Source organism: Atta colombica, unplaced genomic scaffold (assembly GCF_001594045.1).
Source record: "Atta colombica isolate Treedump-2 unplaced genomic scaffold, Acol1.0 scaffold197, whole genome shotgun sequence".
Lineage (NCBI taxonomy): Eukaryota > Metazoa > Arthropoda > Insecta > Hymenoptera > Formicidae > Atta > Atta colombica.
Window position 1 is genome coordinate 23,610 of NW_017259290.1, and position 12,212 is coordinate 35,821.

The following is a 12,212-nucleotide window of genomic DNA, read 5'->3' on the forward strand; positions in this document are numbered from 1 at the left end:
TATATATATATAAATGTTCCTTAAAATCCTGTTATTATCGAGTTCGGCTTATCTCGAACAGTTAGTACCCGAGAAACTTTTGTACCCATACATATAAAAAGTTATAATAATGCATGTATTTTATTATTAAATATATTCTTTTGTAACCACTAGTCTATAAGGAAATCATTCTATCCATTTATTTTTTATAAGAAATGATTTTTAGTGATATGTGGTAGAATATACTTTTTCGCGAATTTTAATATTATATTAATGATGTGATAAAAATGGTAATTGTAATTAACACACTATCAAAATTATGAATTACTACTGTAAGTGATCTTCAAGAAGAAGATTCGGGATTCACATTCTCCTGTAACAAGACCATTGGTGTTTAATGAATTGCTTAACTTTTCTTTGTGAATGGATCTTGTGAATTTGATGTTGAATCGAAATACATTTCGCTCTCCATTATGAAAATTATTCTTTTTGTCGGGTACTAACGCGTTCCACAAGGCAGAAAAATCTTGATATATAAAATAACTATTGAGATCTTGAACGCGATAAAAGTATAAGTACTATCGTAAATATATTAACGATTTTTAGTCGTTATATTATAATAATAAATTGTCGCAAATTAATAATTAATAATAAATATGATCTAATAGTATTGAATATGATATAACAGTAATGTTAGTATCTCTTTTCGCATTTATCAATATTTCATTAAACATTGATTTAGAAAAATTTGTGTTATCGTATGTATTTTCGTATAATCCCGCATTATTAATTTGTTAATTATGCTCCTATATTATCACTTTTATTATATTTTGAACAGCATTTATAATTGTATTGTAAACAATTATTATCATTGTATATGAATTATATAAAAGATTACAATTAAAGATAATATTAAAAAAGTTATTGCAATATTATTAGTGTATGAAATACAATAAAATAATTAGACATAAAAATAAAAAAATAAATTCAAAATATATTTACCTGTAAAAACGAGCTACTAAATTTATTAGTAACCTGTTTTTTTTTTACGGGTGAGTATTCTTACAAAGAAAAGAGGACCGCCGATGAAATCCTCCGGATGGAGGGTCTCTAACGTTTTTGCTAAAATTAAACTTTAATTTAACGATATATGATTGGAAAAATTTGAAGTGTATTCAAAGACTCTATAATTAGAATTGCTAATGCGATTATATATTTTGAAATATACTTATATACTAGTAATTATTTGGTAAAGACATGCTATATTTGGTTTGATATTTCTGAATTCTTCTTTCAATCATTTTTACATGTTTTTATTTAACAAGTACTTATTTTGATCTCTCGAATTGCCATTTCAAAATTACCGCGGCGCAAATGGCCTCATTTGGAATCTGCGCAGAATCGTACAAAATTTGTCTCGATAACGAACACACTTGATTTCCTTTTTTTTTCCTTGCACTATCGAATTCCAGATATGGTGGATTTCTTATCATGTGATTACAGGTACGACGCGAAGTAAAAAGATGGCATATAATTTGAAGGACGAGGAGGAAGTAAAGGAGTACTTGAAGAACCTTCACATAGAATATCAATTCGGCTGTTACAACGAGAAAAATCCGGAGGGTGAGTGAAGCTAGAGTCTAACCTCACAATTATTACATTAAGAAAAATAATCTTTTGCTCCGAAAACAGTATGCCATTTGTTGGGTGATTTTTACGAAGCGATAAAATTGGATACGGAGAAAGCTGCTTCGTTATACAAGACGACCTGCGATCAATATAATTACGCCAGAAGCTGCGCGAAATTCGGCGATTTTAAAGTGATCGGTGAGTTTATCGAGAGAGGAACACAAGGTGCTCTAACAGATGCTTGCTACATTAGTTATAAACACTTGTGGTAGATGTCAGGAGCATTTATTATTAGGAAGATTTATTATAGCGCAAACTTCGTTTTTAGAAACTCGAATCTTTCAAACATGAATTTTGTCTATTTTTATCAAAGTAGATTAACTTTAATCTCGATTTAATAATTTATAATTTTCTATCTTTTCCTAGTTTTAAAAATTAAAAAAAAATGAAGAGTAAGTTGAAGCTGGATTAAAGTTAATCTATTGAGTTGTCCGGAAAGTTCGTGCCGCAAAAGATTTAAATTTAATAAATGTATACTAAAATTTAAATCTGCGTTTCAATTTTCCTTCAAAATCGGCATGAACTTTTCGGACAACCCGTTACTATATCAGAATTCGAATTTTGAAGAGCATTGTGATTTTATATATTTAGATTTAGTTCCATTAATAGGATTCCATTAATAGGATTAACTTTATTCTCGATTCAATTTACTTCTATCTTTTTCTAATTCTAAGAATTAGAAAAAGATAAATAGTAAGGTAAACTGAGATTGAAGTTAATCTTACGCTGATGCAACCAGGCCTTTATTATATGTCCACTTCTACCAATGTAGATTCACTTTAATCTTAGTTTAATTTATTCTTTATTTTTCATAATTCTTAGAACTTAGAAGAAGATAAGAAATAAGTAATGTAAGTTATGATTAAATAATATAAGAAGTTAATCTACATTAGTAAAAGTGGACAGTAATATTAAGATTCCATCCAGCTAATGAAGAAATCGTATAGTGAAATCATAGATTGAAATTAATTTTAAATATAAAATCAAATTACAAATATCGCTCCAAATCTATTCTAGAATTAATTCTTTTCTTTTAATATAGGAAAAGGTTGCGAGAAGGACATTCTGACAGCATATAAGTATCTATCAAAAAGCTGCGAGCTCAATGACGAATATGGATGTCTACATGCCGGTGTTCTGGGAACATCCAAGACCGATGTTGGAGAGAAGGACAGAGCCACCCAGGTTCATGCAGGTGCCAAGTATCTTAAGAAAGCCTGCGACATGTACAACTCGGAGAAGGCCTGTTTCTATCTATCGGGTATCTATCTAGGAGGTTTAGAGAACTTCATCGAGAAAAACTATAAGGAAGCATACAAGCTATCGTTGAAGAGTTGTGAGCTCGGAAATCCATATGCTTGTGCGAATTTGTCGCAGATGCATTCGCGCGGAGAAGGCGTGCAGAAAAATCCTGAGCTTGCTGCAACCTTCAAGCAACGCGCCACTGATTTGTACGAGGAATTGACACGAGCACAACAGGAATTAAAATTCCATCAGGGCATAGACCCATAACATTTAACTCGACGATATGCATTACATTGATCGATAGATTTATTCATTTTTTTTTTAGTTTATACAATTCTGTGAAACGAAAGATTAGGTATTTTTGCCAATGAAAACATTTCGCATTATGTGTTTAACTGCAGTCTGCACATTTAATACGCTCCCTTATGTGTTTGAATCATCATGAATTGCATAAATTGTTTATAATTAATATAATTTATATTTAATATAGTTTGTTAAATATAATATAATAGAGAAGGAAAATTATTGAATAGAAAATAAGCAATTTTTCTTTTCAATCGATAATTTATTATTCATTATTCTCGATATAATCGTCATCGATTTAATCTTAAATATTCCTAGTGCGATTGTTAACTTATTCCATATTATAAATATATCATATAATTGTTTACAATTGCCTAATTTGATAGCGCTATTCCTGATTGTGCATATTGAATTCTACGAATTAAATATGCGATAATGAACTCACGAGTATTTAAAGAATCGCGAACAGGATTCACCGCACATATGCGATAAAGATAAAGAAAAATAAAAACAAGATATTATAAAATTTACAGAAAAATATTAAATATCACGATTGGCCTCAACTAAATGATTTTTGCGCTTAATTGTATCGAAGAAAAAACAAAAATTCTAATTTAAAATGAGTTAAAATGAAATGCTGAATATTTCTGTTTCAAATTTAGCTAGAAAATATTAACATTAATAAAATGTTGTTTAATATCAACAAAATTGCTATTCTAAGCCAATAGTATTGCGATAGAAAGTGAAGATCATATGTCATACAGATGTGGAAAATTTTCGGGCTTTACACTCGTTTAGAAACGCAAATTGTCATGCAAAACTAAGCTGATGCGAGCTTGTGTCTATGATCGAAGGCAGATAAATGTTGCTGGATGCAACTAATATCGCAAGGATGAACTGCGGCTCTCCCTTCCTCCGTGATTGATTGTCTCGTTTTACTCTCTCTTTTTCGATTCCCCACCGCTTACGGCTTTTCGTATCTCCCTCTCTCTGGCGTTCGCCCATCGACTATTGTCCGCAGCAGGTTTAAAGGCCTTTCCAACTCACTCATCAACGATACAACGGATATCATCATGCGATTCTATTTCTTCTGGATTTTTCGCACCTGGCTGACAGTCGTCGTCTTTGTTACGCTCATCTCTCACGGCATTCTGGTAAGCATGAATTTCAAATTTTACACATGAATTAATATATCTATTTTTATCGAATGTTTCTCAATATAGGCAAATAATTTAAACGTAGTAGAATTCTTATCCGAATAGATCGGAGGATAAAACAATTCTGATAACTGAATGATTTGAATAATAGAGGTTCATTGACTTTTCTCTCTAGTAGTACTTATTAATTCTGATAAGAAAAGTTGATATTTAAAAAAATGAAGAAAAACCAGTTCCACCGATGTAAAATTTAAACTTTAATCTCAGTTTAATTTTTTTCTAATTCTTGGAATTAGAAAAAGATGAAGAATAAATTGAATCGAGATTGAAGAAATCTTATATTGGTGGAACTGAACATAAATCAAGTACGGCACCATAAATCATGATAATCTATGTTAATTTTATTAATCTGTTTAAGTCCAATGCGCAGTCGGCCGATAATGAATCAAACAAAAATGTTGTCAACGTAGACGTTTATTATGAATCATTATGCAGTGATAGTATGCGATGGATCGTAAATCAATTTGTACCGTCATATTCGGAATTGAAACGTCATATCCATGTCACATTGGTTCCTTATGGTAAGGCTACGGTAAGTACAATAATTTCATAATTGCGTTTCTCTCTCTATGATTATTTTATCGTTTTAATGAGATGAGTCTTGATAATGAAAATAAAAATTGAAGTGTAAGAGATCTAGAATGACAGAATCTTAAATAGCTTCTAGGAGGCGAAAATTGAGACAATGAAATGTAAAAAAGGTATTTATATATTTTTTATTGTCACAATTTTCGTCAGGAATGACAACAAGACGAGGCGATTGGCATTTCGACATGGACAATCACGTGAAAACATAAAATACTTTGTATCCGTATCTCAATATTCATTTAATTTACTATATGATGTTATATGTCTATAAATCTATTGATCCTCCGAAGCTGATGTCAAAATGTGTAACAGTTACTTATTTATAATATTACTTATTTTATTATTTTAACTCATGACTTATTTTGAATATTAAAAATATTGTTATTCTTTATCATTAAAAGATAATTTTCGATGTTAAATTAGAATAGATTGAAGTTGCTGACGCTATATATCAGAGCAGAAACTCATTTAATTTGTAATTAGAAAACACTAATTAATTTTAAGGAAAATAATATAGAAATATAGAAATCCAATTTAATGCTGGCCACTTTTAATATTTAAAATTATTTAGTTTGAATATTAAAAGTATAGAACAAATATTTTTTAATATTCAAATTAAGTAATTAATCACTATTTTTCAATATTAAATTTCTAAGAGTAACCTGTAAAAAAAATAAACACTAAGTTTATTTTAAGAACAATAATTTAATAAAGTAATTTAATTTTTAGATGTAATATAAAGAATATAATTGAATGGGTTCAATAGACTCACCATCAGCTACGGAGGGTTAATTAACATAGAGTTCTTTAATCTTTATATATTTACATATTTATCTTTTGGTTTTTCTATATTCTTCTCGAGAGGAATTAATGAATTGGCTCGCAAGACATCCGTTTGAAACTGTGGCCTTGAAAATGTAGAATGATTGCCTTCGCTGTAGTCTTCGATATTTTTATCCACGTCGATCACGAGGAAAATATTATTAAACGATTAAAATGCAAATTAATGACGTATGTGTCTGTAGCATTATCGCGAAAGCGAAACCGGTCCGTGGCAATTCTCGTGTCAACATGGACCCAGCGAGTGCCGTGGGAATAAGGCCCAGGCGTGTGCGATTCACGCCATACAGTCCTCTGAGGCAGCCGAGAACCATCAACCATTGATGGTCAATCTAGTCGGTTGTGCAATGTTCGCTAGTACCCCGGCGACTGCTGTTCCACAGGTAGTTTTACCTTCGTATATAATTTCCTAGCTACGATTAGCCGATGCGGCCGCTGATGGCTCTGGCGAACATGCCTTTATCGAATGTAACATATAATTAATTTTCCAACGATTTGCATCGATGAGTAAGAGTCGATATTTAACTTGTAACGTCGACCTTTTGGCATACTTTCTCATTGAATTCACGCGACAACGTGCCGCGATCACGCAGAGCGCGGTGCATTTGACGAAATGTCACTTGGGTGCATTCGTTTAAAATGAAAAAACGAGCACTTTTGAAGACTGAAATAAAAGTTTTATTATTGAATAAAAAATACTATCAAGATGTGCTTATTCTTACAGAAATTTAATTTGGAAGACATAATGATTCATTATTTATTTTGAATATTAAAGAAAATAGTTATCTATCTTTCAGTATTAAATTGGATTTCTGTAAGAATAATTGAGAGAGAAATCAGAATTATTTATCTAACAGTAAAATATATTTTTTTGTCTCGTGACGTGAAGCAACCAAAGTGACATCGTAAGGATACTTGAAAAGCATCACAAGCAGAAAATAAAATTATCAAAATGGCGCCAAAATGGTTCTAAAACAATTATTATTAGCTCTTTGAGATCCATAAAGAATTAAAATTACTTCGATTATGTCCTAATTGTTCTTGGAACATTTCAGTGTTCAAATAAGTTTAAATTATCATTGGAATTTTTATTCAGGCACAATTTTTTCCACGCGTACGAAACATCAGACTGACTTCCATAGATAATCACTAATATTCGCCGATAATACACGTTGCATTTAATATCTGTCGGTTATTAGATAACATAATTGTTGACTTGTTTCGCTATATTTTCACATCGCGTCACGTTCAAACTGCGAAAGTATGTACGGTACAAAAATTTCTCGCTGATAAATACGATCTGGGGTTAGTTATTAAGATAATAACAATAAACGTGCTTTATCATGAACTGTAATAACGCGATAAATGAATTTTAGTGCGCTCAAGATGTCGGCCTAAGTACAGAAACACGAAAGTTGATCGACGATTGCATCGCGAGCCCGCTGGCAGACAATTTGCTTGCAGCGAACGGCGACAAAACGGACGCTCTGCAATCACCTTTGAGATTTGTGCCGACGGTAGTGATCAATGGGGTAAGCGTGTAGAATCTTATTAAATCTGCAATGACTAATTATAAAATGGCACACTGAAAGAAAAAAATGCATTTGTCTTAATTTAACAACAATTTATAGTTATTTTTGATGCTGTACATATCTTTTATTTATACATGTATATTTTTTTAGTAGAATTATATAATTATTATTACTAACATTACAATATTCTAATAACTGTTAAGCCAGATAGTCAAGTCTGCAAAGACAAATTTTGAGCAGAGTATACTACAAATTTTTGATAGCAGAAAAGCAACAAATTTCGCACAGAATATCTAATATCTGTAATATTGACGATGTCAATAGACTATCGTCAGATAATAGGAGAAAGTCTAATGACATACTTTGTCAGTAGATTGGCAACAGAAACTGAGCAAGATTTACAGCTCTTTTTTGGTACCAATCTGCTAGCATAGCATGTCAGCAACTCTGTCGATAGATTCTGAGATTAATGCGGACACTGGCTATGAATAGCTGTGGAAATCTATTCGAATTTGCTGCCAATCTGCCAGCAAATTATTAGTATTTTGCTATCTAGACATAAAAATGGAGCTCATAATTTTAATTATTTTATTATGCAATTAATCAAATATCAAACATTTTTCTTTTGGGCATGATTTTAAATGGGTTATCTAATATCATTACAATTATCGCAGGTATATTCGAAGGAAAATCAAGACGAGGCGATAAGAAACTTCCCCAAATTGATCTGTCGACATTTAACGGCAGAGAAACGGCCGAGTATTTGCAGCAGCGAGAGTACCGAGAATTAGGAGAAAGGGATAGGACTAAGTTAAGCGTCGAAGGTGTGGGGACGAACAAACATTTGCTCGAAATAAATGATATATTTTGTTCACCTATAATATACATAAGTACCTATGTACAAAAATATATATGATTTGTCAAGTATAACGAACTAAGATTATAAAATTGATCATAAAAAGAGAGAAACGAAACAATGAGATCGCAGCGGCAGGATGAACGCGTGATCAATGATCAACGAATCATCCACGCTTCCTTTTTTCCTAAGAAAAAACACGTACATTATACATATAAAGAGCAACATAATTAATGCTTTTAAAAAGAAGTATTCTCGGGATTAGCGATTAATTACGTAGCCATAGAATTAAAGTAACTGTGTTTGAACTATTCGAAAAACGCGATTTTTAACCCTCCAAGCTAACACTAGCTATAACACAATTATTTCTATAAGAACCATTTAATTTGTGTTAAAATTAAAAAGTACTAATTAATTTCAAAGAACCAAAATGACATAACTCTCTTTACAGAAATTTAATTTAATACTGTAAGTATTAAATTTGTCAGTGATTTATTTTAAATATTAAAATTATTATTATCAGTTATTTTAATATTCAAAATAAATAATTAATCACTAATGACTTAATACTTGCAGAATTAAATTTCTCTAAAGATCGTGTAAAAAAGAATGAGAATAATACATTTTATTAGAAAAATTATTCAATTATTAATTCAAATATGTATTAAAATTTAGTATCTTTTTTCAGTGTACAAATGCTTTGAAGCATTCTTCAATTGGCCAATTCTTAAAATTCTTTCTTTTGATTAGTCAATCAAATGCTTTAAAAGTATTTATAGTGAGACTTTGACCGTACTCTGAGTGAGTCCAATAAACCTGCCGTCAGTTCCAAAGGATTAATCGAATCGAGGTGCGAGTTCAATTATGTCTTATTAAATTATATTCCGTTCATTCACGCATCGCTTCCTGTTTCATCTTCGTCGGAGATGGGCTGAAAAAGGCTCATCCGATGAAGATAGCATCATTCAAAGCACTCAGCTCGTGAAACTGTCGCTCGATGTCAGCGTCTAACTCGTGGAAATCTGGCACGTCATCTTCTGCAGTCACGCAGAATCCTGTAATGAGCGATTCGGTGACAATAATCGCATTTAGCAGAAGTAAAAAGCGTTTTGCGTCCATTGGATTATACTTTTAGATCTAGAGAAGTAAGTCCTGTCTCAGCGAAGAAAACTTCCAACACTTGCAGAATAAACATTTTGCTAAATACGGCCGATGCTTTGCTCTCTTCATTCTCTTTCATTTGCTCTCTCTCTCTCTCTCTCTCGCTGTCATCATTTGATCTCGCGCGCGCGTTTTTATATACTTTCACGAAATTACGCGAGGGCTCCTTTAGAAATAGCACGGGTGCGTGGCACGTGGCGCGTGACAAAACAGAGTTTTGTCATCTGTTTTGTCACGCGTACATCCGCGCGTTCTCGCCGTACGCGGCGTATGTCTTCCCCCTCAAAAAAGTAAGGAATATTATTTTAAGACTCTGTATGGGGTAAAGGCATAAAGGAGTGAACCTCCTCTGAGATCAAGCTATAGACTACCAGGAACGACACTGTCATCGGCGCGATACGCGAGCTGTATCAGAAAAGTCAGAAAAAGCCAGCACGCGCCCGCGAGATACGCACGCATGTTGGCATAAAACAAGTTCAGAATCTGCAAAATTACACATTATCTTAATGAAAAAAATTCTCGTAATATCTCATAATATTTTTAAGAATTTGTCATATTTCAAATTTAATAAAAAGATTTTTAGAATAAATAAAGGATAATTTACAGCAAAATGTCATATATAAATCAGTTTTTTAGTTAAAATTTTAAATGATCACTAATAATTAATAATGTTGCGTAATATTTTTAGCCAAGGCTGTAAGTAGAATTCAAGAATAGAGAGAGATAATCAGAAGACAATAGCATTTTGCACGTATGGAAGATGCTACCATGTATTTTTTTCGAGAGATAATTAGCCATGTCTCTCTTTCTAAAAATTTATACAAATAATCGGAAACAATTATAAATAATATAAAGATTTCTGAAAATAAATTGTCTTTTTAGTTATCGCGATTCTGATTCACTAAATATGATTAGTTCCATGATTAGTTTGATCTATTTCGTAAGTGCTATTTTCGCAAAGAGTAGCTGTAATAAATCTCATAAACAGAAAAACAAGGTCTTACTCTATTGGCAACAAAAGTTAAAGGTCATGCTATATCTTAACTACGGAATTATTGCGTGAATATGTAAAAACTGTAATGTAAGCAAACAAATAAGTAACGAATGTCTTATCGCATTTCGGCCAGATTTTCCTATATTGAAAATGCTGATTGAAAACGTAAATCATGCTGAAAAAATTAAAACCATATAGTCGCGATAATGCTCTCATTTCAAGCAATACTTTCGAATGAAAAGATAATATAACAATTAATATAGTCCAGAAAATAAAGAAATTAGGTAATTAGAATGATTTTAATTGATATTTATTTATTAAAATCGTTCTTAATATATTTTATAGTTATAAAATTTTAATAAATATAATATCTGTCCGATAAAAGCATGAATGACATAACTTTCGACATATCTTTCATGTCTTATCGTGGTCCTATAAATTATCAACAGTATTTGTTATTTCATATCGCTTTTTCCACTTGTAAACGTCTTAAATTTTTTTATAGCCGCTTCTTATGATATTTTCTTTCGAATGCGAAGAAAGCTTCAAATTTTTCAATGTACGCGACACTGATCCTTAAATACGTCATCTCTGTAATTCATTTTAAAATCGGATAATAATTAAAACACGTGTCATATTAGGGAAAAAGTTCGTGGCGTTTTTTTAATGCCATTTAACGAGAAAAACGCCACGAACTTTTTCCCACACCTAATATTATGCACTGGAAACTGAAGAATTAGAGATTAAAGGCTTATTCTTTTTAGCTGAATTTCTTGCATGGTTCATCTTTATTTTTTTCTCTCTAATTACGTGAAAAAAAAAGGAAGAAAAATTAATCATGTAAAAACTTTAGCTAAAAAGAATTTTAAAATTCGACCAGTTAGGCAATTATTATTTTTATCCATTTCGTTTTGATTGACTGAATTCTAATCTTCAATCTAAAAACTTGACAAAATTTACAGTAAAATTTACTAGCGATTAAATCGATTGAATATACATCATACAATACATCCATTACCTGTATTCTCATTCTGTATATTAGTAATGTCGTTGATCAGAAGATGACGAACCGACTCGATCGGCACGTATTCCTGCTGATTGCCGTCGAAATTCAGGGAGATTCTGTTCAGCTGACATGTATTGTCTGGCAACGCGTTCTCCTCTTTGACGTAAGTTTTAGATAATTTGTATGACGAATGATTCGTTTCCACATCGAGGATGCACGTGTCTTGATTTCTTCGGTGAGGAATTGTTGAATTTAGTTTGTGACCTATCGCACCGGCTGTTACGTTAATCATTGGTACCTTATCCGATGATAACAGATTGGATAATGTACTCGAATTCTCTGTGTGATTCTTCAGATGCTTCCTAAGACTCGACGGATCCGTGTAACGTTTACCGCAGCCGCTTATCTGGCAAGCGTATGGTTTCTAGAAGAAGAGCAAATTAATGTCATTATCATCATTATTTTTCTGTCAAAAAAGATTGAATTAACAAAACTTATATCGTAAAGCTTTACGTAATTAATTATATTCAATATTTTCTTGCTATTTGTAGATACTTATACAGATAGTTAAATCTTTTTCATATAAATATTGTAAATGTCTTATCTCCGCAAATAAACTGATATCATTTTGACAAAATGATGTTAAAATGTATTTGACGTCAAAATGATAAATAATATTAGCTTCTTTGCTGAGATATTTTTAATTAATATTCAGAAATATTTCCTATTTTGAATATGACCAGTTTTCGGTATTAAACTCAGCAAAAATTACAATAATATTAGATATATATATATATATATA

At 31.4% G+C, this 12,212-nt stretch overlaps 2 protein-coding genes across 4 annotated transcripts in view; one reads left to right on the forward strand and one right to left on the reverse strand.

The window, feature by feature from the left end:
- Nucleotides 1-1,432: 1,432 nt before the first annotated feature.
- LOC108686852 lies at nt 1,433-8,560 on the forward strand. Its single transcript, XM_018192347.1, is given in 9 exon segments — nt 1,433-1,602; nt 1,672-1,806; nt 2,711-2,929; nt 4,238-4,255; nt 4,258-4,370; nt 4,792-4,965; nt 6,047-6,244; nt 7,238-7,393; nt 8,068-8,560. Coding segments are annotated over 9 exon segments (1,230 nt in total). The 5' UTR covers nt 1,433-1,502; the 3' UTR covers nt 8,185-8,560.
- LOC108686850 overlaps nt 4,304-12,212 on the reverse strand; it is a 13,714-nt gene continuing 5,805 nt past the window's right edge. For 2 of the 3 annotated variants that reach the window (XM_018192345.1, XM_018192344.1), the window contains exons 5-7: nt 11,423-11,834; nt 9,046-9,304; nt 4,304-4,367 (exon numbers count right to left, since the gene is read on the reverse strand). In XM_018192345.1, the coding sequence (XP_018047834.1) occupies nt 9,192-9,304; nt 11,423-11,834 (525 nt within the window). In that variant the 3' untranslated portion in view covers nt 4,304-4,367; nt 9,046-9,191. Of the gene's footprint in view, nt 4,368-9,045; nt 9,305-10,835; nt 10,996-11,422; nt 11,835-12,212 lie in introns of those variants that run through there. The other variant, XM_018192346.1, reaches the window with a different exon arrangement.